The sequence below is a fragment of the Homalodisca vitripennis genome, chromosome 1 (genome assembly GCF_021130785.1).
Source record: "Homalodisca vitripennis isolate AUS2020 chromosome 1, UT_GWSS_2.1, whole genome shotgun sequence".
NCBI classification, from domain to species: Eukaryota; Metazoa; Arthropoda; class Insecta; order Hemiptera; family Cicadellidae; genus Homalodisca; species Homalodisca vitripennis.
Genome location: NC_060207.1, coordinates 144,333,640 through 144,361,501, shown reverse-complemented (window position 1 = coordinate 144,361,501; position 27,862 = coordinate 144,333,640). Strand labels below are relative to the sequence as shown.

The following is a 27,862-nucleotide window of genomic DNA, read 5'->3' as shown; positions in this document are numbered from 1 at the left end:
CATAGCCCACTCCAAAAAAATTCATTGCAAACTTAAAACTTGAAATTAAAAAATTACTATCAAATTTTAAATGAAAATTTAAAACTGTGGTACTAAAAAAACAAGACACATTAATAACACACCAGAAACAAAGTGATGCCCTGTTCTAGTGGTGTTGATAAAAGGAGAAAAGAACACACCAAATTGATTTATAAAAACTTTCTAGGGTGAGGATAATAGAGATGTTATAGGATACTTTCATGCCTATAACATCCTGGCAGAAATGTTATATTTGTTGCAGGATGCAGAACACATAATCAACTTAATGTTTATAAGGGATGTCAATATGGTGCTAGTCAGAAGAAAGAATAAAAAATAATTACTTTAATATTCATAAATCCTTTTAAAGTCTTTTAATACTTCAAAGTGGGATAAAACCAAACTTATTTCAATAACAAAAACACTAAAATTTATATTACTTCTTAAAGTAAGCCATTCTACTTACATATGCTGTTATAACCATACATCTAAGAACTTAGAATTGTGTTAATCATAAGAAAGTGGTAAACTGGAGGCTCATGTAATACATTAGGTATTTTTATGTTAACCCTACAAGCATCTAAGAGAAATTTAAACTGCACTGTTTTTAAACCTCAAACTGGCAGTAATTTTTTTATTGGATGACAGGCGATTTTTGAGTTTTTGTACCTTCAAACATTTTGACTACAAACTTGTATGTGTAATACATTTTCTCTCTCTCTCTGAAAAATGTAAAAATAATTGTGGTATAAAAACAGTATGTATAAATAAAACAAATTAATTATTTACACAAGGACGAAATTTTGACTCAAAACAAAATAACTTATGTCATTCTTATCATTACAAATATCTCTGATACTACTAGATCTTTATGAATCACCATAAACATGTATCATGAACACATTATTATGTATTTGATTAAGATTTAGAATGGGCAAAAAATTAAATGTCCCTGTGGAAAATGTTTAAAAAATGTAGTAAATCTTGCAAAGCAGTACTTTGTAGAAACTCCTGCTTACAATGACATCATCTTAAATGCACTGACTTAACTGAAGATTATTTCAAAGAAATACAAAACTCTAACATCAGATGAAGTTGCTCAAAATGTATTGCAGCATTGGATGATATTGACAGTGGATGTGAGGATGTTGAATGCTCTAACGGAAGAACTAAAAAATGTGAATTTAATGATAAAATTGTTGAGCACGGATCTTGATGAAGTCCAAAAGAAGATTATCCAGCTGAGAGAAGAAAACATAATACTAGTTTTACAAAAAGAAGAAGATTTTAAAAAACTGAAAGAATGAATTACGAAGAAAAATTGTAACAAAACAAATTATGTAGAGCAAAGATTAATTTTGCCATTAACACTGGGAGATTTTATTCAACCTAAAACAAATAAAAGGAAAATTTAACTTACATCTTCCATCACTGAAATGGACTTTAGCTTGGTGTCAGTTAACAGATTTCAATCTCTTGCAATAAATAATGAAGAAAATGAAACAAATAAGTCAAGACTCAAAACTGGCTTGTAATAAAAAAAAAAATAAACAACATACTTTTGTGAGCTGATAGTCATGGTAAGGATGTAGCCTGGCATTTAAACAAACTGTATCATTCTTCTTAGCGCTATTGGTTTTGTACATCTTGGTGTTGTTCAAAGCAAGCACTAAATACGGAAAATATTGAGTCCGAGATTCAGGGACCTAAACACATTTTAGATTTTAGTAATATGTGGGACAAACATTGTAGGGCGAAATGAATCAAAAGAAGCCTTAAATTGCATTTCAGACACTCTACAGCAGTGCAAGGAGAAAAATGTAGTTCTGGTAGAATTACTTAATAGATATAATCCTGCAAACTGGTAATATGTCAATGAAGAAACAAGAAGGACCAACAGTGCTCTAAAGGATCTTATGTCAACACATAAGTCTCAAAATTTTGAAGCGAGCACAGCTGAGAGGGAGATGCATACCCGGCAGGGCATGCATTTCAATGCCAAAGGAATGCAATGGTTGGCTGAGCAGATCATTAAAGCGATACAAGAGTTCAACCTGGACCAACCTATAGCATTAGCGGAAAGCAGACAACTCAGTCCTGAGTCTCAAGAGACCTGATGACCCAGGAGGGAAACAGTCAACCAACCCCACCAGGAATCAGCCCCCAGAAGACAACAGCTACACTGCCAGGAGAGATTTTGGTTTTAGATACAGTAATTTTATTGGTAACTCTAGTGGTTTGTTAATAAATTTAAATATTAATATTTCATCAATAATATTGAATATTTCAAATTAGCTGATTTTTATGTTAGAGAAAACTGTACTAGAGGAGGTTTGGCAATCCTGTTCAGAGAAAATTCTGGAATAAACTTTCAAGTCCAAATGAAATTATTTTAAAATGTACAATAACAACTATTACTTTAAATATTTAATAATAGAACTTTTGGATTTAAAAACCCAAAATTATAATATCTTTGTACAGAGATATCTTAGAACTCCGGATAGGTGTACCCTTAATATTGTTCTTGAAAAACTTGATGGTTTATTGAATAAGTTCATAAATATTGCTAAAGTAACCAGACCAACAAGTGGAACATGTCTAGATAACATAATAACAAACAATAGGTTTAAGATCGATAATTGTACAGTAAATAGCTCTATACATAATTACTTTACTAGAAATTGTTCTAATCTTAGAGTAAACTACTGTACCTACCAGTGTACCAAAAATAGTTTTGTAGAGATAGGTATTAAAATTTATAACATGTTACCAAATCATATTAAATGTCTAGATTTTATTAGGTTTAAGAAATGCTTAAAAGATATCTTAGTAAATCTAGCAGCATACAGTTTAGATGAAGTTATAGATCATATTGAAGCTAACATAGTCTAGTTATGAATATTTTACTTTTATAATACAATTTGTTTTGTATGAGATGACGATGCCATGCATACCACATTTGTAACGGCAATAAAAATTCTGATTCTGATTCTGATAACAAATGTTGGTCTCTCTAACCACAATGCAATAACAGCTTTGCCCATATTTGAAAATAGAAATAGGGATAAATATAGAGAAGATACAGTAAAGAAGCTAGACATGACTTTGTGGTCAATGTTAAAAATACTGACTGGGAATTCAGCAGTGCCAAAAATTTGAATGAAAATTTTTTAAGAGATTTCCTATTTGTGTTTAATTATTCTTTACCACTTAAATCCGTCAAAATTAGAGGGAAGATTTGAGCGAAGTGGATAACAAAAGGATTACAAATTTCAAGTAGAAATAGGAGAAAGCTCCACAACAAGCACAAATTTCAAATGATGAAGAAATTAAAACCCATTATAAAATATAAAATAATATAATAACATTTTTTTAAAGGTTGTTAGAGAAGTTAAGTGTAGAACTAATGATTTATACATAGAACAATCTAAGTGCAAGGGCAAAGCAGCCTGGCAAGTTATAAAACAGGAAATAGGTATAAACACAGAAAATCAATGGGGTAAGTGAAATAGTGGTTAATGGGAAAGTAATTAGAGAACATAGTGGGATGGTTAATAATTTTAATGAATCTTATTTAAAGACTGTAGAACAATTTAATATAAAAAGCTCTCCGGTAAAAGCAATGGGAAAATTACAGAGTTAAAAATACACCTTTGTTTTAAACCTATGCAAGCGCAAGAAATCTATAATTACTATCAACTTTACCTAACAGGTGGTCTCTACTGGCTGGGATGAAATTATCTCAATAATTACTTAAGACTAAGGAATATCTTGTGAAGCCAATAAGAAACTTGATTAATCAATCATTAGGAACAGGTGTTTTCCAGACATGCTTAAATATTCAATAGTGAAACCCATCTATAGAAAAGGTGAGAAAACTTAAGTCAAAAACTATCGTCCAGTTTCATTGTTACCAGTGTTTTCCATGCTTTATGAGAAAGTAGTAAACAGGGTTGCTACAGGAGTCCAATAATGAAATTCCCTGACTTTTCCCTGATTTCCACACCAAATTTTTCATTTTTCCCTGACTTTTTTCGACGCAATCCCCAGGGTTTTTGGCAATTAATGAGTGGAAAAAAGCGCTGTTGAGGCTAACTGGGTGGCAAATATAAAAAAGCAAAAAATAAAGTGAACACAGTTTAACATGTACAAAAAGATTGACTTAAATGATCTTTTACAACACAGAAGTAAAATATGCGCCGCGTCGTCTGCAGGCTTGGACTCGGCGCGGCGGCAGTAAGTTTATTTGTGTAAAGGGATTTTATATTTTTCCCTGACCAACATCGAAATTCCCTGACTTGAGACCGGATTCCCTGACTTTTCCCTGATTTCCAGTCCTGTTTTTTTCCCCTGACTTCCCTGATTTCCCTGACCTGTAGCATCCCTGGTAAACCATCAATTATACAAATACCTAGAAAAAAAATAGTTTGATTACTGGTTGTCAAAATGGCTCTAGAAAAAAATTACTCGATTGACACTGAACTTACCAACCTTGCAGAGGAAGTTTACAATGCTCTAGATGGATCACAGTCTACAGTGGCAGTGTCCTATGATTTATCAAAGGCATTTGATTTTGTAGATCAGGAAATCTTAATAAAGAAATTAGAATTCAAGGATCAATTTTAGGACCATTAGTATTTACATTGTATACAAATGATCTACCAGAAGACACACGAAATTAGTTTTATATGCTGATGGCACCACAGCTATAAATTATTGGTAGAACAAACTATAGTTAAATTAAAAGGGTTTAAAGTTAATGGAATGATTCTGAATACTACAAAAACAAATACTATTCACTTCAAAAACAGAAAGCACAGAGAAGAAATGTCTACAGTAACCATAATGAACAAATAAATAGCTGCAAAGATGTAAAACTATTAACCCATTGGGGATCGTATTGTTTTGGCGCGCGGGCACGAATTAATTTACGGTCAGCGGCCGCACGAACAGAAATGGTGTGCCACATCGTATCGCTCGCTATTGTATACTAGAAAATTCAACAACTGTGAAGGTATTCGTTCAGATGGAATATGGGCCTGCTGGGGTATCCGTGATGTAGAAACGATAGCACGCGAGCAATGCTCCGGGGTGGCAGGGATGATGTCTGAATCATAGTCTAAATAAAGCGGCTCGGGCGAAGCAATTACAACATCAGGGCCATTGTCTAGACTAAACCCGCCAACATGTACGTCTGCGTCGTTTAGTTCTGTGTCACTAACCTCAAAAGTATTATAATAACAGCTGAGGAAAACACCCAATCAGAAGCACTGAAAAGCAGAGAATGAATGATTTTTCAACTTCGACATACAACTGCAATCTGTAGGATATTTATAAAACTTTTGAAAACTCTAAACAAAGACCGTTGTTAAACACTCTTAGTTGGCAAGTGAAGACGATCGCCCGATCTATTAGACATTAATAGAACTATTTGGAGGGAAAGTTAAAAGCAGACCGCTTTTGTGACCTGAGCTCGTCATCGTGCCAGAGCACGCAGCGGACAGCGGTATTTGTTAGGCCCGGCCGCTGCGTGACGAGCCCAGCTCTTCAGTGATCCACAATGGGTTAAACGTTTGTTTTTATGAACATATGACACGGACAGGAGAAATACAAAACTTATGTAAAAAACCTCAATACTACTTGTTTCAATATGAGCTCTGTTACACACATTACAAGTTTAAAAACAAAGATGACCCTATACTATGGCTATTTTTACTCAATTATCAAGTTTGGAATTACAATGCGGGGCTCTGTGGAATCAGCAGAAAAAGTTAAAAAAAAATTATAAGAATAATGACATTTACATTCAGAAGAAGTTCTTGTAAAGAACTGAAGATCCTTACTGTCCCTTGTGTGTACATGTATGAAGTACTGAGCCAAGTTCATCAAAATTTGAACTGGTTTTCTAAAGAAAACTATTTATCACCACAATACTAGAAATACTAATTTGTTAATATATCCCATACATACTACAGCAATATTTGAAAAACGTGTTTATTATGGGCATTAAACTTTATTAAAAATTGCCTAACAATTTCAAACAAATGCCACAGGTTGAATTCTTAGATAGAATATAAAGTCTGTTTGTCGAAAAGGCCTACTACAAGATTTCCGAATTTCTAAATGACAAAACGTAATAATCTAGTTATGTAAATCGAATGTTTTCTCCTAAGAAATTTAATTTAATATAATAAGAAACTCAATACTTAATTTCCATTTTGTTATTTTTAATATGTTATACTGTTACCAATTTTATTGTTTTATTTGTTAATTGTTTTACCAATTTTATTGTGTTATTTGATAATGGTTTTACCAATTTTATTGTTTTATTTGTTAATTGTTTTAATGAATGATTGTTATTACATTATGGTGTGCTACAATTTTAACATTATCTGACTTGGCAATTTTTATAAAATAAATGTTTGATATAAGAAGTTTTTGTTAGTGTTAAAATGATAGTAATATTACTACTAATGATGAGAGACCTAGGAAAGGGAACTGTTGGATGTATATGTTTACATTTATTTAGTAGTATTATTACTGATGTCAAAGTTTGACAAATTTCATTGTTTATCCTATTAATGTCTGATATCTTTGTAAAGCTTTTATGTGCAGTTTATTAATGGTGTTTAATTTGTAATATCATATAATATTAGGTTATATTATGTAGCAATGGCAATATTTATTATTGTTCTATTTCTGACTATGTCATCTGTCTTACCAGCATAGCTGGATTTTTTAACATGTAATATGACAATAAACATTCATTCATTTGTTCACATCATTTAAAACTAAAACACAATAATTAAACACATTAATACACCAAACACAAAATACAACTGATCAAACAAAACAAATTGATTTGTTTACAAACTACTGGTTTCGTTGCTCACGTAATATAAACAAAATAAGAGGAGGAAAAAAAAATGCAGATTGGCAAAGAATTACAAGCCAAAAGTTATGAAATGTATATGTATATATGTGTATATAACTAAAACATAAACTAGAACTCACAGGCTTTTATTTGATATAAACATTTAAAGGTCTGAGACCAGTATTTAAACTGGCACTCTTAACCCATTGCGGATCGTGAAAACGGCGCGCGCGCGCGGGCCTTAGAGTACGAATTAATCCGTATTACAACGCAGCACCCGCAGTGTTTGCACGCCTACCTGCCTGCTTAGCGCGCTCGCTAATTATACATGTTTTGTTTGTTTATGTTGTTATTTATGTTATATAAACATTATACAGATCATATTAGACAAGTATACTATACTAGAACAAATTTTAAAATACAGATACGTAACATTTTTACCTACGTTTTTTGCGTGTTGTAGCTGCTTGATGTAGGACGGATCAAATGTTTTACACAATAAAAAAATGTTCTAATAAAACTGTTACTTCAAGAAACAACTAATCTAATATTTACAAAATATTTACACTGTATTTACATTAGTATCCGCGTAATTATGAAAACGTAGACAAATACACATGATAGAACCGTCTCCATCCTCAATAACACTATCGATATCACTTTGATCACTTCCACTTTCTAATAATAGTCTATCTAATTCAGATGATCGTAAATTTTCACCCATTTTATTTACGTACACGCACAGGAGGCAAAGGAAAATCGAACGCCACGACTGTACGCCTCAGACAAACAATTTGTCGCAAATAATAACGTTATTGACCGATAACGAGGGGAGTATTTGTGGACAAGTCACAGAGATAAGATAGGAAACCAGTCCAGGAAAACAGACTATAATAATCTCCGAGGCTTATAACAGCGATAAGCGTTCAAAACAAATGAGTCATCCGTACCACGTCATCCGCGTGAGGGTCACGTCATTGTGCTTTTGGTCCACGCCTCGCTCCGCGTCACCCTCACGTCGTTGATCCGCAATGGGTTAAATGGTAAATACCAATTGATTGTAAAACAGCCAATCATACTGTAACTAAAAAGTGATTGGATTTACCGAACAATCAGTCGATGTTCCTATGATTTAACTTTCAAAGTTTAAAACTTGATATTTACAGATTTTAGTGAGTTCTATTCACATTAATAATTATAAAACCATTGTTTTGCCAGCAGTTTGGTTGCTCAAACCAGTCAGTCACCAAGTTAGTCCTGCCACTGAATGAAAGAGAGGTTTATAAATCACTTACCATACGGTGCACTGCGGTTTGAAGAATTAAAACTGGATCTGACTGGGCCTCCACCATATCTGTTACCTCCTCCGAAACCTGAGTCACCTGCAACATCAATTATAACTTCACGATTATGGGACAAAGACATTACAAGTACACGTCCACTCTGAATGAAAATTTTAAAATAGTTTAATCTTTTCATTGATAATATTTATAAATTTACACTTGAAATGAATAAATGCATAATATTTAAAGTTTGTTGATCTGATAATAAAACCTTAGATCATAACAATTAAGGATCTTTTTAGTAACTAAAAATATCTACTTGTCAAAATTTATTTTTGCCATTCTAATACTAAACATTTATTTCTTATAAATACTACTTGTGTTTTAGATACCTTATGTCATATTTGTGACATTACACCATTATAAAATAAAAATATAATTTTTACTCTAAGACTAATATATATTTTGTTACATGTGTAGTTTTAGATATAATTCTCAATAAACTACATTAGCTAGCTGCATACGGACAATCTAGCTCATGTTGTATGATCTATGATCGCTTGTCTTGTCTCTGATTGGTGAAAGCAATACACTCTTCAGCATAATTGGAGATGGCGTGGTCTTGGCTGTATTCTCACCCACTTGCACATTGCATTGCTTGCCCTTCCTCTTAAAATGATTAACTGATTGTTTGTAATAGAAGTGTGCGGTTAATCACCCTCATGCCCCATTTAAATGTAGTAGTTTTGAGGGAAGTTTCAGTCTCCTTTCTCTTCACTTTGTGAGGTGAACCAATTGTGCCGTACTGTGAGGCAGATGAAGACAACTACAATGACTGGCAGTCCTATACCATCAACTATTTAACATCTCTCCATTTGTATACCTTCTCCTCTCCTACCACAAAGTGTTTTAATTTGATTATGTAATATTCATTTGAAGTTACATGTTAATAGACTTGTCTAGCTTACTCATTACAATCATTCTCTAAAATATTCATTTGGTCCATCCAAGAGCTAAATTTAGTTTTAAGTCCTATTTATTTTACAGTCTATTAATTTCATCTTAGTATTTTATCTTGTAAATACATAACCTTGTTTGTATTTGGTAAACTAATCCCTACATTGATTATATGCAAGCCTCAGCACATAATATTTACGAACATTTTGTAATGAGTTAATATGTGAGTGATATAGTGATTTTCACAAGTTTTCATAACTGTTAATGGAAAAAGATTCCCATGGCATCAGACTTTTAAATGCATAAAAAATTTATATTGAGAACTTTAACAGTATCAGATTTACCTCTATCTGGAGAGCCTCGTCTCCAAGAGTCACCTCCTCCCCAACCGACTTTCTTGGGGGAATCACTTTCCCACCTACCGCCACCACCTCCGCCACCTCCGCCACCGCCTCCACCACCACCACCTAAAATATCACAAAAATGTTATATGATGTTACTCAACTTCAGATAATCATTAAATCTATTAGGTATTGAGCTAAAATCAATATTTCATATTCTAGTAGACAAATAAATGATTTCAACTTTATTTATTACGTTTTTTAATTACTATATTTTGCCAAATTATGTTATCTACTAGTTTAGTACACATATCATTCGTTAATTTAGTACTCATCTTTTAATTAAATCGTAATATGCTTCAATAATGAACATCTGGTAGGAATGGTATTTGAGGAGTTCCGAGAGATATACATGTATCTTTCAATTGTTCTGTAAAAATTGAAACATTGAGCGAATTTCCAAACCTTATTTCTATTGTTTCCAAAATTTCTTTAGGCCATCATATGAAGTTCTCAAATCTTTGTTAAGAAGGTTTAAACTTCTGTCACCTCCAATTTTCTTATATATGGTGGTCTAATATCCTAATCCTAATAATATTATAAATGCGAAAGTGCCTTGTTTGTTTGTTTTGCTTTCACACGTAAATGATCCCACTGATTTTACATGGACATTCTTAAGGTTCCTTGGATGAATATATGCCTATTCTTATTTCAAAAATCCCTCTGAGCTACGCCATACTGGTATTTAAAGTAATAATGGTCCTAAAACTTGTGTAATATTAATTGAAAAAGCCTGTCAAATGTAATCAAATGCTCTGTGTAAACAATGGTTTATGACAGCACAACCATATGTTAAATTAATTTAACTACTTTTTTCAATATGTTTACATTTATAGTGTATAAATTTTCGAAGGAGTAACCATTAGTTTTCAGCCTTTTTATCAATTTTAAATTTTAGCGATTAGGTAAGTACTAATCTACCTTAGGAAATGTCCTAAAACATAAGATGGTCAGAATTTGACTCCGAAGACTCCCTTTGAAGCAGTTGGAAAGAACTACGCTAGATGAAAGTTTGCTGGACTGTGCTTTTGAACTAATGTAACAATTCCAGCTCTAAATGTTCTAAATTTTTTAATATATTTTTCAGTTTATAAAGAAACAAACACATAAATAGTGTTATTGTTAATGTACTGTACAAACTACAACTTTACATTTAAGTAAATATTAAGTATTAGATAAAAAAAGCCAAAAGTTACTAACATAAAATGAGTGGTGTTGCCACATACGCTAAAGCCTGTTGCCTGCTGTAATGCCCTACCCCCCCATGCCACAATTCCGTCAAGGAGGTTAAATTTATAAAGGGTGTAATATGCAATTTTTGCAGTTGCTGTGTCACTAATACTTTTTATTCTGCGAATTACATACAATGCTGTGCTGAGCTTGTTAAAATTTATGTTTTAAGATTGAAAGACTCCATCTACCTCCTATCAGAGTTACAAGTACTACTTAAACATCAATTTACTGTGTATGTACATATCGCTACAAAAAATAATTGGACATTTAGGTGATACAGGCCCAAATACGCAACCTCAAAATTTCATCACCAATTACAACCCAACTAGCTGAGGTCATTCGACACTTCCATGAAGAGAATCTTCAACACCTAAAGTGCCTCCTAGCAGACAATCACTGGCTTACAATCTAATATGCTACAGATTTTGACCAAGGCTACAACAACTTTTACAACTCACTGTATGCAAGTATAGAGATAGCCTGGGGGAAAAAACTGAGAAAAGAGAAAAACTCAAATGCCTATGACAACAAAGAGTCACTTTTGCTAAAGCAAGCCTATCTGTAAGCTCTCACTAAATTTGAACTGACAGGGGATATTGAAGACAAAGTAATCTGCACTGATGCAAAGGAAAAGTATGACCTAAAATTAAAATCCCTGTGAAAACAAGATATATAGAATAAAGAGAAACATCTCAAAACAAATAAAAAACTATGTGGGCTATAATAAAGAACAAACAGAGCCTCAGATTCAGCTGAATGTGAATGGAAAGTTACTGAATGATCCTCTTAAAGTAGCAAAACAACTAAATAACTACTTCATATGCGCTTCTCAAGAAGCACTAGTTAAAAGCAATATCACAACAGCTGCCACAGTCAACCCAGTCAAATTCAGATGCAATCAATATCTCTCAGAACTATCATTCACCAATCATGAAGAAATATAAAAAATAATTCAGTCATTTAAAACAAAATGGTCTGCAGAACTTGATGAGGTTCCCCACAACTTGTAAAAATCTGCTCCAAAGAACTCATCGCTCCATTAACAGGCATTATTAATAAATCATTTAAAGAAGGATTAGTCCAAAGTGGTCTTAAATGTTCAAAAGTCTCACTACAAAAGGTACAAAAACGGCTCACTAACTGATCCAACAAATTATAGACCCATATCTCTAGTCTCAACCTTCTCTAAGGTAATCAAAAAAGTGGTTCTTGCAAGATTAGTACAACATCTAAAGGATAACAGCCTGTTAACTGACATGCAGCATAGATATGTAAAAGGGAATTCAACCATACCAGTAATAATTAGCCTCATGGAAAATGTAATTAATCAGATTGAAAATAAAAAAATAGTTACAGGAATACTACTTGAATTCAGCAAGATGTTTGATTCCCTAGGGCTGAATATCGTCCTCCTGAAACTTTAGGTTAAGCCAATATAAAATATTCAAATAGAGTTACATTTTAACTTTATTATAAATTGAGATGAGAGTAGATACAATACCGCACATTCATTGTTTTGTTAGTCATTCTCTGTATTCTATTCATCTTTGTAATTTATCTTTCAAGAAATTTCAGTGGCACATTTTTAAGAGTGCATATCTTTTAATATCTTTTGTAACCAAAAATATACAATAAAACTATGTTATAATCTAAAAATTACCTCCATATCCACGGTCCATGCTATCATCCCTAAAACGGCGACTGGGACGATCCATTTCCCAGTCATCATCACGGCGGCCAAAGTCTCGCCGTGGTGGCCTATCATCCCAGTCATCATCGTCTCGGTAGCTTCGCCGACCACCACCACGGTAACCAGAGTCATACATGTCAAAGTCTCCCCCACGTCGGAACCCTCCTCTGCCTCTTCCGCCACCACGTCGTCCACCTTCATAATCGTCCCGATATCCACCGCCGCCTCGCCGCTCATAGAAATCATCCCCTCCCCGACCTCCTCGGCCACCCCTTCCACCTCGGAAACCTCCACGAGATCGGAAGCCATCTTTAGATTTTTTCACCTCAGTCCACTCAACAGCTTTCTTCACGAAGAGACGAACACCTTTTACTTCATGTTTCTTGTGCACTGTGAAAAGTAGTCAATAATGATTTAATTTATTGAACAGTACTATTACAGTTAGAATAATATAGTGAAAACACTATTCAACGAGCCAAAAACTCAGCAGTCACCCTTTAGTTTCCAACTAACCCTCATAATTAAGAACATATTTTCAACTGTATGGCTACAGAGAAGTGTACTGTATAACTAAACCATAATATTCCACTATTCATATATCAATGAATTTTAAAAATTATTATAAAAACTACCACTTCAGGCAATTAATTATAAATATGTAACTCATATAAATATATTTATTTATGTAATAACTCATATTACTTATTTCTTGTCATAATTGAAATGCTCATTTTTTTACAAAATTATTTACATATACTAACTGTACGGTATAAGTAACACTTTCCCCAAAACTATTATAACTACAGGCTTTACCAACAGTGCCTATGGATGTGTAATTTTCTTCACAAAATTACAGGTTTTCCAAATTGACTTTATCTGAAGACTAAACCTGGAGAGGGTACATGTTTATGAGTACTCATTTCTATTCAAAATTGACTTCTTAAAATATCTAGCTATAATATTTACTCATTTAAAATAAGAGTTCTTTTAGATAGCAGAAAAAAAACTGAATTCATCTTGACAAACAACAACTATAAAATTCTATTTCCAAGATGTAATTTTTCACTTGTGTGAATATAAAATTTTAATATATATTATTACATATAGTTTTTACGTTATTTGTCAGTCAAAATTGGAGTGGTAAATATAGTTTTCTGGATCTGCTTCAGCCATAGTCCATATTAGAAACATACCGACATGCCAATGATCACCAGTCCACTGAGAAGTCATCAGATCCAGATACTAAAACCTTACATGTTGATCGTCAACATATATCCAATGGAAGGAGAAAAATATGATGTAAGCTAATGTGTCAGTAAATTAGGTATTGATATTTATTTTAAAGTATAGTTACTCTTTTGTGTAGATCAATTAATCAAACTATATATGAAACGAAAAGTTTTGCAACAAAATTATCGTCAATCATAGGATTTCAGACATTTGCCATCGTTAGTTTACAAAAATATAAAACTATGTTTCGAGGATTTAAATGAATGCTCTTCCTCGGTTGCCCACAAACCGTAAGAAATAGGGTTAAACAAAAACTTCAAACTCGTGTTGGCTCATTTCCAAGAAACTTATATTCAAATATCAAACTTGTGGTCATGATTCTCCTTGAATATCTAATGCATCGAAAGAATTGCCAAGAAGACATTTTGTGCGGCAAAGTTGGCAACAGTTCTAAAACAAAGTTTAAGGCAATTTCTCTCTCCCACCCTACAATGGCATTCAGTCAGTTTGCCTTTACTTTGATTCTGGTGTTATTTATAAAATTATTTTAGCAAAAATATGGCAACTAGCACTCTGTTACATTTTATGTTATATTTAATATATTTCTCACAGTTAATTCTCTAATTATTTTCTTCTTAACCCTCCGACTGATAATAAGGAACTCCCAGAATGATACACTGGTTTTTGTGCAGTATATTTCTCGGATATTTTTCAAAAATATATGCTAAATGCTAAGTAACAAGTGTTATAAATAATTTTTTGTTAGAAAGCAGAAAACAATTTAAAATAATACAAATATGTACTTACTAGAGTTTTGTTTGTTTTTTTTAATTTCTAAAAAATTGAAAAATTTGTATTGTAAATTCTTTTTGTTCTAAGTTTCACTCCATGTAACTTTCACATAACTTGAGATAGTAGGATACTTACTGCATATGTACAAAATATACATAGTTCTGTAGTGAACAAAAAGATTACAACATATTTGCACTTATTTACAATACAAAAACTTTTCCTTTATAAAAATTTAAACAGAGTGGCCACTCAAATTCTCTTATCAAATTCCCGGTTTTTTTCCCGGTCGAAAATTTCCGATTATCCAGTCTATTTTTAAACCAAATAGACAACTGTAGTATTGTATTTAACCCTTTCGCCAAGTGCAATGATGTTTTATCGTCATAGCAGTATTTGCAAGAAATGCCACAAAGCTGCGGTGCTCTAGCATTTTGTCGCTAGCAATATGCGAGAAATTCGGTGACGATTTATCGCTATCACCTATTTCAAGCTCCTTACGTTTTTATCTCTGTGTCTTTCGATGTGTCGACATAACATTGTGTATACCTAATAACTTTTTTTTCTGTGATGTTTAGAAAATACATGTATCCCATTTGGAAATACTAAGATAACAAATAAATACCAGCACAGTGCTACCATGGGGCAGACTGCAGCCCAGTATTGCGGGTCAGAGACCTAGCGGTGGACAAACTTTCGGTACAAGACATTGATTTCGCTGGTATACAAGGTCGGTTCAGAAGAATCAACAAATAAACCAAATACTTTCATCTGAACTCTACTTAATTATCTTTTGTAGGGGAGGGGGAAGCCAAAGAATACCATGTTTTTTTAAAGAGTTATTTGCAGAGATTCAGGGAAATGAATATATATAAAATTCTAAGCCATTTTTCCTTATTAAGTAATAGAAATGCTAGGTTATAAAATGAGCTTCCAGAATATAATTATTACATTTACGTAAAAATGTATGGATGTATATTTATAGAGAATATATTTAATTACAACTAAGTAAAGTACGACGTACGGATAAAATATGAATTAGAGATCATCCGTTTACTGAGAAGGAGCTAAAGTCCACGCATAGAACCAGCAGACATGCTAGCGTTGAAAAATATAGACACAGAAAAAACTAACTTCAATTATAATATTTATAAATTACGTTATTCTGTTGCTATATATTTCTAAATAGTTTTATACACAAAGAACTACAAAAACATGTTCCACCAATCGTTTTTGTCCATGAATAGACAGTGCCGACTCAGTCAATTAGTCAGTTAGATTACATTCAAGGACTACGACGCAACAAGACATAGAGATCCTTATGCACGTTGAACTATTTGGTTTGAACAGTTCGAATTGTCCGAACGATCGTCACGTGTACATAGAAGTCATTCCAGTATATAGTTGATCCCAGAGAACTGACGGGATTTCCAGCCATCAGCCAACCAATGTCGCTCCAACAACGAAAACTGATGAGCGTGGCTGATTTGATTGGCTGGCTGTCTGCCTTTTGTAGACTGGAAACAACATCAAGTTTGCGTTTACACCGGCAAGTAAAGTTGCTGAGAATTTGCACAATATAAGCAATTTTACTCACGAGAACTGTCAAAGGTATTTGCTACAATTATATCGCTGGTTATTTCGGGAGTCAAGACAAAGTCTGTTCACACACAACAGTGATGTCTTGGCAATGTTTATAATTGAAATTTTAATAGCTGCAATACGAACGGTTAGCGGTGGGTGCTAGAATGAGAGGGGACTTAAAGTTTAATGTTTGTGTTGTACATGTGGGGAACACCCGACACTAGCCATGGCAGACGTGAGCAGCAGGCATTAACATTATATGTTTTTCCTGCAACTCAACCCTCAGCTCATTCTGTCACTGCTATGCAACAGAACTTCTCGACTTTAGTTGTTGTAACTAACCCACTACTTTCTTCACCAAAAGGTATCTTATTAAGCATTGTATAAATCCAACTGACATTCTGGCGTACTCAAAAACCCGGGCTGCACCTCTTATCAAACCGTCAAACATTATATTATTCAACGAACCGAACTCTGAGGCCTGTTTATAACACTGTACATTTTAGGCCTGTGCTATCCGTCTAACACTTGTCTTTCCAAAACACTATTTTCTCCAAAGAATAAGAGTTGGACAACTTCGTCCGGAGACCCCACTTCGGCGACTGAATAATACTTACAGTAAAAAAACATGTTTGTATCGCGGTTACTACCACTCTGCCATGTTACTGCTTTACAAAGCGTACCACTTGTTTAGTGCCGAAGTCAGAAACGATCAGTCGGTCGACTTTAATTGTCCAATTCATTGTTTCGTTTAAATATAAACTATATAAAATGAATTGGTATTTATGAGTAGAGGATTTGACAGTGCAAGTTATGTCTTTATAACTTTAACAATTTTCGCATAATGATAAAGGAAAGTTGACTGTGCCGTCTTTATCAGTTCACAGGTGGTATTGATGAACGTCTGAGCCGTCGGTCATCAGTTGGGGGGTTAATTATTCCTACTACCAGATTTAGTGTGCAATAAGCTTAGGTTGACGTGTTGCGAACTACGAATCCTTTATCCTCCTTTAATCTAATCTTATGTCTTACAGTTTGTCGACACCTGAGAAAAAGGGAAGATTTCAATCCTGGAAACGTCATGTTCTACTTCAGTAACATATAACGCTATCAAATGTTCAAAATCCGAATGTATTTCAAATCATCCATCATTAATAATAAACTTGAAACAAAAACTCATGAATTGCTGTTTTTCAGTTGCAACTGATGAGTTAATCATGAAAGACCTGCTACGGAGTTAATAAATACTTAATAGAGGTGATATGTAGTCAAGCTTAACCCTTTGGGTTTATAATATTATACACCTAGTCAGCCCCAAAGCTCGAATGTACTATATATTGGTTTAGCTCAGATTTTATGACATGAAGTCCTGATAACGGAAAGATAAAAATGTCCTTAATGAATAATTTTGTTTTACACAAAATAAACAAAGTTAACACAATTCAGTTTCAGGTGATACAGTGACAGAGACAGTTAAATTTATTTCGACTGGATGGGGAATACAGACAGCAGAAATTCCAAGCTGAGGTAAGCAATAGTGATATAGATGGTGGTCCATTTATGCTGTGAACACATGCAAATGCCAATAAATATGGGCTGTGTCCATGGTCCAAACATAATGGTCCATTTGAATGGAAATGGTTACAGTCATAATGAAACAAAATGTATTTCTAGGAATGTTAATGTTATTAAAAATATAATATTCACCTAAATATATAAAAGCTAAATAAACAGGTCCACTTAATTTCTTAACACCTGACAATACACTATATTTGGAGAAGCAGTAACAACAACTAAATGACAAACAAACAATAAAACTTACAAATGACTTTGTCCACTGCATCGGTATCATCAAATTCTATGAAAGCAAATCCTCGCTTGACACCAGTGTCTCTATTGACAATTATATCACAAGAGACAACATTTCCAAACTGAGTAAAGTGCTCCTGAAGGTCACTATCCTCTAAGTGTTTGAGGCCACCAACAAATAGTTTCTTCACGTCCATCGCTTGCTGAGGAATGTTCTCTATCTCCTTTGAAAAAATAGACAATAAAAACATTAATGTATAACATTTTTTATTATTAGCTAGAAACTGCTGTTAATGATGCAAAGACCAATAAATAACAGAAATTAGGACTTGTACTTAAAAATATACTTTTTAAAAGTAAGCATAAACACACCAACTAAAATTGATCTCTATTATTTTATTTTTCAACAGATTTTAACAAATTTGGTATTGATAGTTTTGTAATTAAATTTGCAATAAATAATTACTCTTGCAATTTTTACATAGGATTAACAGTTTTTGGGATATAAAAGTGTGAAAAATTTGTAATGTCGCCTTTTTGAAATAATGAAAAAAGTTTATATTAACATGGGTCAGGATATGCTTTGTTAGAGTTACAGCTAGCGAAAGATTTCAGATCACCATGTAAAACGTTTTTTGTAGTTTTTTACCTGATAAATTGAATAAAACAGGTCCCAGAACTGAAAGTTAAATAGTTTTTTCCATCTTTGGGCAACAATAACTTTGTTATTTCACCAAGAAACAAATCAAAATTTTCAATAAAAAACCTGTAGAAAATTGTATTCTAATCAAAATGGTGTAAACATAGTATACAGAAAGCAAACAAATGTGTGATTGAATGAATTTATATTCTTAACAGTTCAAAGTAAAATTAGCGGGAAAACATTTAATTAAACGAAATCACAATTAATTTTCAAAAGTACCCCTGCTGACTTCTTTGCATTTTTCTGCTTGTTTAAGAATGGCTCTTGTTGTTTCCCATAGTACAACAGGGCTTCCCTTTAACAGCGTAAAAGCTTCATTAGTCATTCACCCTCTATGCAAAAACCAAACAGCATATGATCTGGTGACCTAGGTAGCCAGTTAGCCGCCGTGACTTCCACAACTGATCTATTTATGTGGAAACCGTTGATTCAAGTATGTGGAAACAATATTTAAAAATTGTGGGAATTAGCTATCATGTTGGTAGTACAGTTGGCGTCGCGTTTCAAGAGAAACATCTTCAGGCAATGTCGATAATTCTCGAAGAAGCTGTGTGTCTTGCCTCTTGTAAAATAAATGGTTCAATCAGCTGACATGAATAATATCACACCATACTAATACTAAAATGCTGTTGAAAGATATGATCAATTGTTGCATGAGGGTTTTAACAACTTTAAAAAATTTAATAATAAAAGTATAATGAGCTCCAATAGTTTTGCATATCTTCCTGAATCACCCTGTATATATATATACACACACATGTGTGTGTGTGCGCATGCACGCACATGTGATTTTTAAAATCCCAAGAGTAACAATATAGCTAAAAGACATAGGTTACTGAACCGAAATCAACTTTTTTGTGTGTAATTAAAACAAATTTTGTACATTTTTTGAGTAGACCCAGCCCGATTGTTCTTGTAACTATTTTCTGTAAAATATTTCTAGGATTGCCCATGACATAAAAGAACTTACATCTTTCGGTATAGCCCTCTTTGTTTCCACCTCACGACCATCAATTTTATGAGGCCTGTGTGACATTGCCTCGTCAACCATCTCGGAATGCGCATAGGTGACAAATCCAAAACCTCGAGATCTGAAAGATAATTAAATAACATGGTATAAAATTAGGCACATAATCTATGAGCCAAGGGGTAATTTGCATTGCATATGCACAAAGTCTCATGTTTTATCGATAATTCCTATTATTAACTCTATTGATACTCTCTTATTTCAACCTCCACTAAAACTAGCACAGCTGATTATTGATTTCTTTCTTAGTAGAGATTGTTCTATCAATTAAAAATATGAAAAAAAACCATGTGTGTGCTTATACAATGCAAATTTGTTCTAGTTTCCTATAAAGACTATGTTGTTTCTAAAAAATATTTGTGAAAATGTGCCAAAAAGTGCTTCCACAGCAATACAGTCAATTAGCTGTATCTCCTGTATTCGTCAAGGTAAGTTCTTCAAATGTTGTGTATACAATAAGAAATATGTACTCAACAAAATATTTGTATTTTTTGGGGCAGCTATTTTTTCTAACCTTGATAAATGTTAAAACAAAATCTTTTTTAAGTTTACATAACTTTTTTTTAAATTGATACTTCCGTTAAATTACTCTACCAAACATAATGAGTAGCAACAATTGTGTAGAAAACTCTGTTACCCCACCATAGTTTGGGATCATGTTAGAAACATTGTAGTGAACTCAATTGTGTATCTGATGAGACAATAAGAATACTTCAACACCCGGATCACACCATATCCTGTAATGGTGCGGCCTCATAGTGCCACAGCAATTTGTAGGCGCTGTGAGCGTGGATGCGATTATTTATTCGGTTGTGTTGGCGCTGTGAGCACTCGTAAAATTCTGTGCCGCTATGAGCTTTGGCACTATAAGCATGAATCCGATTATTTATTCGGTTGTGTTGGCGCTGTGAGTATTAATTGGCCAATTCTGTGGCGCTATGCGCCAGTCTCTACTTGGTGGTATCGCATAGCGCCACAACCTCCTATTGTTTGAAATTTATTACGTAAGAACCTTGGAGGGGGACACTTGATAGAGGGAAAATATTGTTAAAAAGAGTTTGTGAGTAGCCAAACGAAGAATTATGTCGTGACTAGAGATGGGCTAAATCAGTACATACATGTAACCTTCTGATACCGTTACTTGACGAAGTACAAATCTGGATACTTGAAAACAGTATTTCTGTACTGGTAACGTTTTAAATACTAGATACTCTAAATCAGTATTTGTGACGGTTTAAATACTGGATACTTGAAATCAGTATTTCTGTACTTGTGATGCTTAAAATACTGAGTATTTTACCTAATAAACACAGCTTTGATGTAATTAATAGTTTTCAAAAGTACAATGCATTTATATACAAATTTAAAAACATAATTTATTATTAACAAAAACTTTATACTTTTTGAGATGAATTATTGAATTGTAGGATGAATTGAACCTGTGATTCTTTGAATAGAGTCCAATGGACTGTTACACTGGGTATTCTTTATGGTTATGAAAATAAAATCCTATTTTATATAATTAAGTTTAATTTTCTTCGGTGCATTTTTGGTACATTAACACAGTTTTGTATTATGAAAAAATTAAATGAGCTCTCATTTGAAGTAAAAACATAAAATATCATAGTTTACATAATTAAACACTTTTAACATGTATTATATAAACTGTTGAATTTTATTTTAAACAATAAATTTATTACTCAATAACTAATTGAAAAATATCACACTGACACATGGGTTGATACATGATTTACATTGTGAAGTAGCAATATTTTCCACCTGGAGTGTTGCGAACGCGGAATGTATTTTTTTGTCAGCCTGGATACACCTATGGTTTTAACTAATATACAATTATAACGGAATAGATCAAGTGGAAAAATCTGCTAACTCATACCCACAATCCTACAAAAAAACATCAGATGTTAGATCTAAAAACAATTAAAAACTGGGTAAGTTTATTTAGAAATACGGTCTCTGCCCAAAATAAAGCTGAGGGAAGTCTACAAACTGTTCGCACACAAACAATGTGGAAAGAGTGAGAGTTGCAGTTGTCGCAGTCCAAAGCGGACAGCCTGGTAGCAAGCTTTGGCACTAGGGTTTTCAAACTGCTGAGGATTTCGCACCAGGACCTTCATTTTTATCCTTACAATATTCAAATTGTGCAAGAACTTAAAAAAGATATAGACTATGGCAGAAGAGTTGTGTTCTGTGATAAATTATTGACATTAAAAATGAGTTGCCTAATTTTTCTAACCCGTTGATTATGTCTGATGAAACACACCTTCTGACCACGTTAACAAACAAAAATTAGTTATTAGAGTGCAAATAACCTCATAGAGCTTCAATCCAAGCCTTTACATATCGTCAAAGTGCAGTAACGATAGAGAATTTTTGGATTTTACATTGAAGATAACAGGGAAAACACGGTTACGCGGTAAATTGTAATGTTGAATAACTTTTTTATTCCATTACTACAGGAGCTGGATATTGATATTGATGTTCTGTACTTTTAGCAAGACGGGGTCACTGCGCACATTGCAGACCTACCCATGACTGCTCTCAGAATTGTTTGATCTCACGATTTGATGACATACACTGGCCAGCTCGACCACCGGATTTGCATGTTTGCAATTTTTTCTTATGGAGCTAATTGAAGTTCAAGATTATTCAAACTCGTCCGAAAAATTTGCATGACATGAAGCAAAGGATTACAAAGGATGTCAGAGAGTTCGTCAAGAAATGCTGGATCAAGTGTTCGGCGGCCTTTAGAGCCGTTTAACCCTTCGACGGACCGCGACGTACGTCTAGCGTTTACCGCTGAACTCGGCCCGCGACGTACGCTGTACGCATCGCGCAGTCCGATCTTATAACGAATATATTTAGGTTATTTTCGGTGTAATACATTAGAGTTATACATCGTTGGAAAGAAGATGAAATGAACTATCGGTTTATCGATACCTATGTATCGAAAGCCGTTCAACATGTAGTTTATAGTAGACGAAAAACATCGATCAAGGTGGCGCGACTTTGTCTGCTGGCATGACGATGTTATTGTTTGTCTTTAGCTGTTTATTTGTTTGGTTATATTTACATACTATTTCATAATGTTACTTTTGAGTGTAATTTTAGCAATTATGTTGTTTGAAAGTGATTTTCACTGTGGTTCAGGACAAATCTGATTGTGAGTTTATACTCGTATGTGCATCAATGAAGTGAAACAGTTTTAGATTTAGTTTTTAAAATTGGTTTGGATTATTGTTTAGGCCTAGGCCTGTTTTATTACTTTATTTCATAAGTTATGATGGGTATACTTATATTTTAGCAATACAATCACTTTTACAAGTATAGGCTTAACAGAAAATCATTTAATGTATGTATAGGTAATGTTTTCACAAAACTGTGAAAAACAAGAAATTAAGTGGACCACTTAGGGGGTGTTCAGTTCAAATTAAATAGTGCGTTGAAGGGTTAAGGAATGTTAGCGGGCTGAAGGTCATCATTTAAAGGATATGTTTTTCAAAAAACGTGTTCGACCTAGTAAAATTGCGTAGTAACACCCATCTGTTCATCTGTTATTTAACGGTAAAATATTAAAAGTATTACATTTGTTATATCAAATGTTGAGTTCTTATTGCCTCACCTGTATTACAGTTTTCAATTTCATTAAAATATTATTATATACAGATTGTCTTGAAATTCCTCCTCTAGATAATAATTTCTTAGATTACAATATGCTGGAAATATTATACTATTTATGGCCATATCTTGCTTAATTTCCTCTCTTTGTATATTCGTCCTTGAAAAATACATAGCTCAAAAATATTTGTTGTGATGTAATTTGGCAAGAATATTTTATAGTAACAAATTATTGCTTAGGCGATAGTTATACAATTGAGTTACAGCCATATGCTATGTAACATTTCTTGTACATTTTTTTGTCATTAATTGTAAGGTAACCGATTAGAAACCGATTATAACCACTATACTAATAAATACTTTGGATACTGTTATAATGTTTTTAGTGTTTCTATTTTGATAAAGACAATTATCTAGTGCATAGGCTATGATATATATTCTTATGAGTCGATGGAATATATTTTGACAGTTTCCAACTACATAAATTAATATTATAAACATAATAGATGAATTTTCTATGAATCCGTAAATTAAGGAATCCGTTCACCAAGAAATTTATTTTAAAGCTTTAAAACCACAAATATACATAAGAACTTAGTGCCATTAAAATAGTGTTTGGCTATCTAATATACCTAACTGTCTCGTTATTGCAGTTTAAAATCTGCAGGCACTTTGAAAACTACTATCTTTAACCCTTTCCGCTCGGAGCGGTAATGTTAGAATGTCTACAGAGATCGGATGGGCAGCAGTGTTGGCCACCGCCATTTCCTCTAGCGCGCGCATATCTTTTTAGAGTTGCCGTCCTCAGAGATCGGATGGTCAGCTGTGGTGTCCGTTGAATAATCCTACTAGCGCTCGGATGGACAGCAGCGTTGACCACAAGTTATAAACTCTTTTTTTTTTATTCTGACGTATTCTTTTATAATACAACGCATTAAGATCAATCAGCTGTTTCATTACAAAGCTTGGAAATTGACCATCTGGTCAATATTGCATTCTAGGCTTTCGTTTTAGCGCGCTTTTAACCACATTGTCACTAGCGAGTTAATCTACACGCATTATTAGAACGGATTGTTTATTATTCTTAGTATTGTGCAATTCTATTAAATATTAGTGTAAATGAAGTTTTGTAGATATCAGTGTAAATATAACTGTAAATAAAAGTGTAAATATATCAGTATTAATACCTGGTTTTACTGGTATTATTATTAATTACTGGTATTAGAGCTTGTTGGCGATGTAAGGAACATAAATAAAAAAGGAAGACCATCCCAATTGCAAGACATTTCCCGACTAAATGGGAAACTTCATCTACCATATCCTCTTGAAGGCAGAAAAGTGAAGAATTTCGTCGTGTGTAGCAGCAGAGCACAAGGCGGCACCAGGAAAAGAGTGACGTTTTATTGCAAAACTTGTGAAAATGAGCCCAGTCTTCACATCGGTGTTTGTTTTGAAAAGTACCATTCATCTCAGATATTTCAACAACAAGATGACAACTAGCCTGCAGTTAAATTTGTATTCGGAACAATAATAAGCAGTTAAATTTTATTTTTTATCATGTTATAATTATTTACTGTCACATTATTAATACTCATTGTAACTCATGTTAGTTTATAGAAATATAACATTTCCATTGTAATACTTTTCGACTACATTATTATTTACCTTTGGACCTTTAAATCCATTTAACTTTTTAAAAGGCACAGTATCAATGACGCGGCGAAAATAAATCCGAGCTGGTGGGGACGCAACAATGACGTGGCTGCTGTGTGCACGCAGGCGCCATAGTGGACAGCACCGCTGCCCATCCGATCTGAGTGGACAGTACGCGCTAAAATAATACGAGCCTACGAGAAGCCATATTTGGTCAGCACTGCTGCCCATCCGAGCGGAAAGGGTTAGTCATCTAAATTTAATTTGTAACTGCTTAAATTTGTAAATCTAAACCATTCACAAATCCATCTAAAGACACAAACAAATTTCATTAAAATTGGTTCAGACGTATAGAGTTCAGTGACATACACATGCACACAAGAATTATATATATATATATATATATATATATAAAGATTTATAAATCACATTATTTTGTTACTATATATTTCTAAATAGCTTTTATACACAAAGAACTATAAAAACATGTTTCAGTAATTTGCGTACTGCTGATCAGCCATCATGTGAGGATAGATTTATTTGAATTCAAGATTCAGCTTCCACACATCACTATATGTATATAGTTTAATCATGATATATTAAGCTCTTTAGTCGGTATCAGAATCAAGTGAAAAGGGCCGCAGTATAAATTATCACAAACGATGCAACCTAGTAAAAATCCCAGGCAAATTATAAAAATCAACGCACGTTTTCCCGGAGCCCGAAATTCATGCATCATCTACGCTATCCCAGATTCTCATCGTCGATGGCAGCCCTGGTTCCAGTTCCGCGAATGTATCATGGCTCCGAATATATAAATATAAGCCTGCCAATATAAGAAGAATGCATGAAAAAGTTATCTGCTACGGAAGTTACAGAAATCAATATGAACTCTGTTCACAAACAGCAATGTTTATGAATGAAATTTTAATGGCCAACACTGCTTTCCTGTTTTGTAAACAACTGTTTGCCAGTGGTTGTGGCAGCGCTCACGAAATCTCTTGCGCCCATTTTACACTAACGATTTTTACTGTAGGAACGCATAATTATGCAATGTTTTTCAGTGAAAATGCAGTAAGTTCAGTCGAGGTTTTGATCTGACCATGATACCAAAATATAAAACTTCTTTCTTTGTTTTAATTTATGTAATCTGGTGACCAATCGGAACGTGTGTGGGAGTAGCAGTTGTTCACAGACCAAATGAAGATGTCGGCCGTGATACAAATGGTAAGTGGTGGGCAGTGAGTGTTGGAACAGCGTTACGGCTGCCGCTGATCCACTACCAACTGTTATTAAATTTTCCTCTTGCTCCTCGGTCCTCAGCTCATTCTGTCATTACTGTACAACTTGTCGCAAATCCACAATGTTCATCTCCTACATTTTTCTAATCAGGTCGGGTAAAATGCAACTGACATTCTGGTAAAACCGGATTGCATCTCTTTTTAAACCGTCAAACATATGATAATATTCACCGAACTGAACTCTAAACCTGTTTATAAGGTGAATACTGTACATTTTAGACCTGTCCAATCACGTCTTTTCAAAATATTATTTTAACTGAAGAATACGAGGGCTGTTTTTTAAGTAAGGGCCGTTTTTTTTTTTTTTTTTTTTTTTTTTTTTTTTTAATAAACAACAATTATTTTTTTTTAAAATACATTTATTTTCAGAATCTACATACTTTTTTTATTTTTTTACATAGTTGCCTTGTTTGTTAAGGCACTTATCATATCTTAAAACTAAGTTTTGAAATCCCTCTTCAAAGAAATTTGCCACCTGCTCTGATAACCAGGAGTTCACGGCCGTCTTGACTTCTTCGTCGTCATTGTAGCGCTTCCCGCCAAGATGATTTTTCAAGTACCGAAAAAGGTGGAAATCGCTCGGAGCAAGGTCAGGGCTGTACGGCGGATGATTCAAAACTTCCCAGCCAAAAGAGTCGATCATTTCCTGTGTCCGAGCAGCGGTGTGAGGCCTTGCATTGTCGTGGAGGAGCAGAATCCCTTTGTCAGCATGCCGCGTCTTTTGTTCTGAATGGCGCGTCGGAGACTGGCCAGGGTTGTGCAGTAGACTTCTGAGTTAATCGTCATTCCTCGTGGCATAAAGTCCACTAGCAAAACACAGCGCCTGTCCCAGAACACAGTTGCCATAACTTTGCGCCACGACAGCGTTTGCTTGGCTTTGACTTTGACTGGAGATGTTGTGTGCCGCCATTCCATGGACTGTTGCTTTGATTCAGGAGTGATATGGGATACCCATGTTTCATCTCCTGTGACAATTCGGCTCAACATGTAGTCTCCTTCCTCATCGTAGCGGGTCAAGAAAGTCATCTCTTTTTAAGTCTCTCTTTTTTTTGTGATCCTCAGTGAGGAGTTTGGGTACCCATCTTGAGCACAATTTTTTAAAGTTTAGGTTTTCTGACACAATTTTGTACAGTACTGACCTGGACACTTGAGGAAATTCTATAGAGAGAGTGGTTATTGTGAACCGTCGGTCCTCATGAATTTTTGCGTAAACTGCAGTAACCAAATCTCCCGTGATCACAGATTGCCGGCCTGAGCGATCTTCATCGTGGACATTTTTGCGGCCATCTTTAAATTCTCTGACCCATTTCTGCACTTTACCTTCACTCATTGCCTTGGCACCATACACCTCACAAAGCTGACGGTGAATGTCAGCAGCCGACATGTTTCTTGCAGTCAAAAATCTTATCACTGACCGAATCTCACACGCGGCGGGTGATTCGATAATCTTAAACATTTTAAAGATCCACAGTAATGCATACAGGTTAGCTACAGAGCTGCAACTGACATGAAGTTGTTCGCTAGGAATGCCGGGAGGCGGGGCGCACGCTCGTTACGGCAGGAACGCGAACTACTACCGTGTACGGGAGAACGGACCTTACTTAAAAAACAGCCCTCGTAAGAGTTGGGACAACATCATCGGAGACTCAATTTCAGTGACTAAAAACTACTAAA

At 34.1% G+C, this 27,862-nt stretch overlaps 1 protein-coding gene across 2 annotated transcripts in view; it reads right to left on the bottom strand.

The window, feature by feature from the left end:
- LOC124372888 (heterogeneous nuclear ribonucleoprotein A1, A2/B1 homolog) overlaps positions 1–27,862 on the bottom strand; it is a 56,904-nt gene that overhangs the window by 14,541 nt on the left and 14,501 nt on the right. For both annotated transcript variants that reach the window (XR_006923374.1, XM_046831301.1), the window contains exons 3-7: positions 19,542–19,662; positions 17,882–18,092; positions 12,427–12,846; positions 9,477–9,599; positions 8,188–8,274 (exon numbers count right to left, since the gene is read on the bottom strand). Coding sequence is in view for 1 of the 2 variants with exons in the window: in XM_046831301.1 (XP_046687257.1) it covers positions 8,188–8,274; positions 9,477–9,599; positions 12,427–12,846; positions 17,882–18,092; positions 19,542–19,662 (962 nt within the window). In the remaining variant the exon portion in view is untranslated. The remainder of the gene's footprint in view (positions 1–8,187; positions 8,275–9,476; positions 9,600–12,426; positions 12,847–17,881; positions 18,093–19,541; positions 19,663–27,862) is intronic.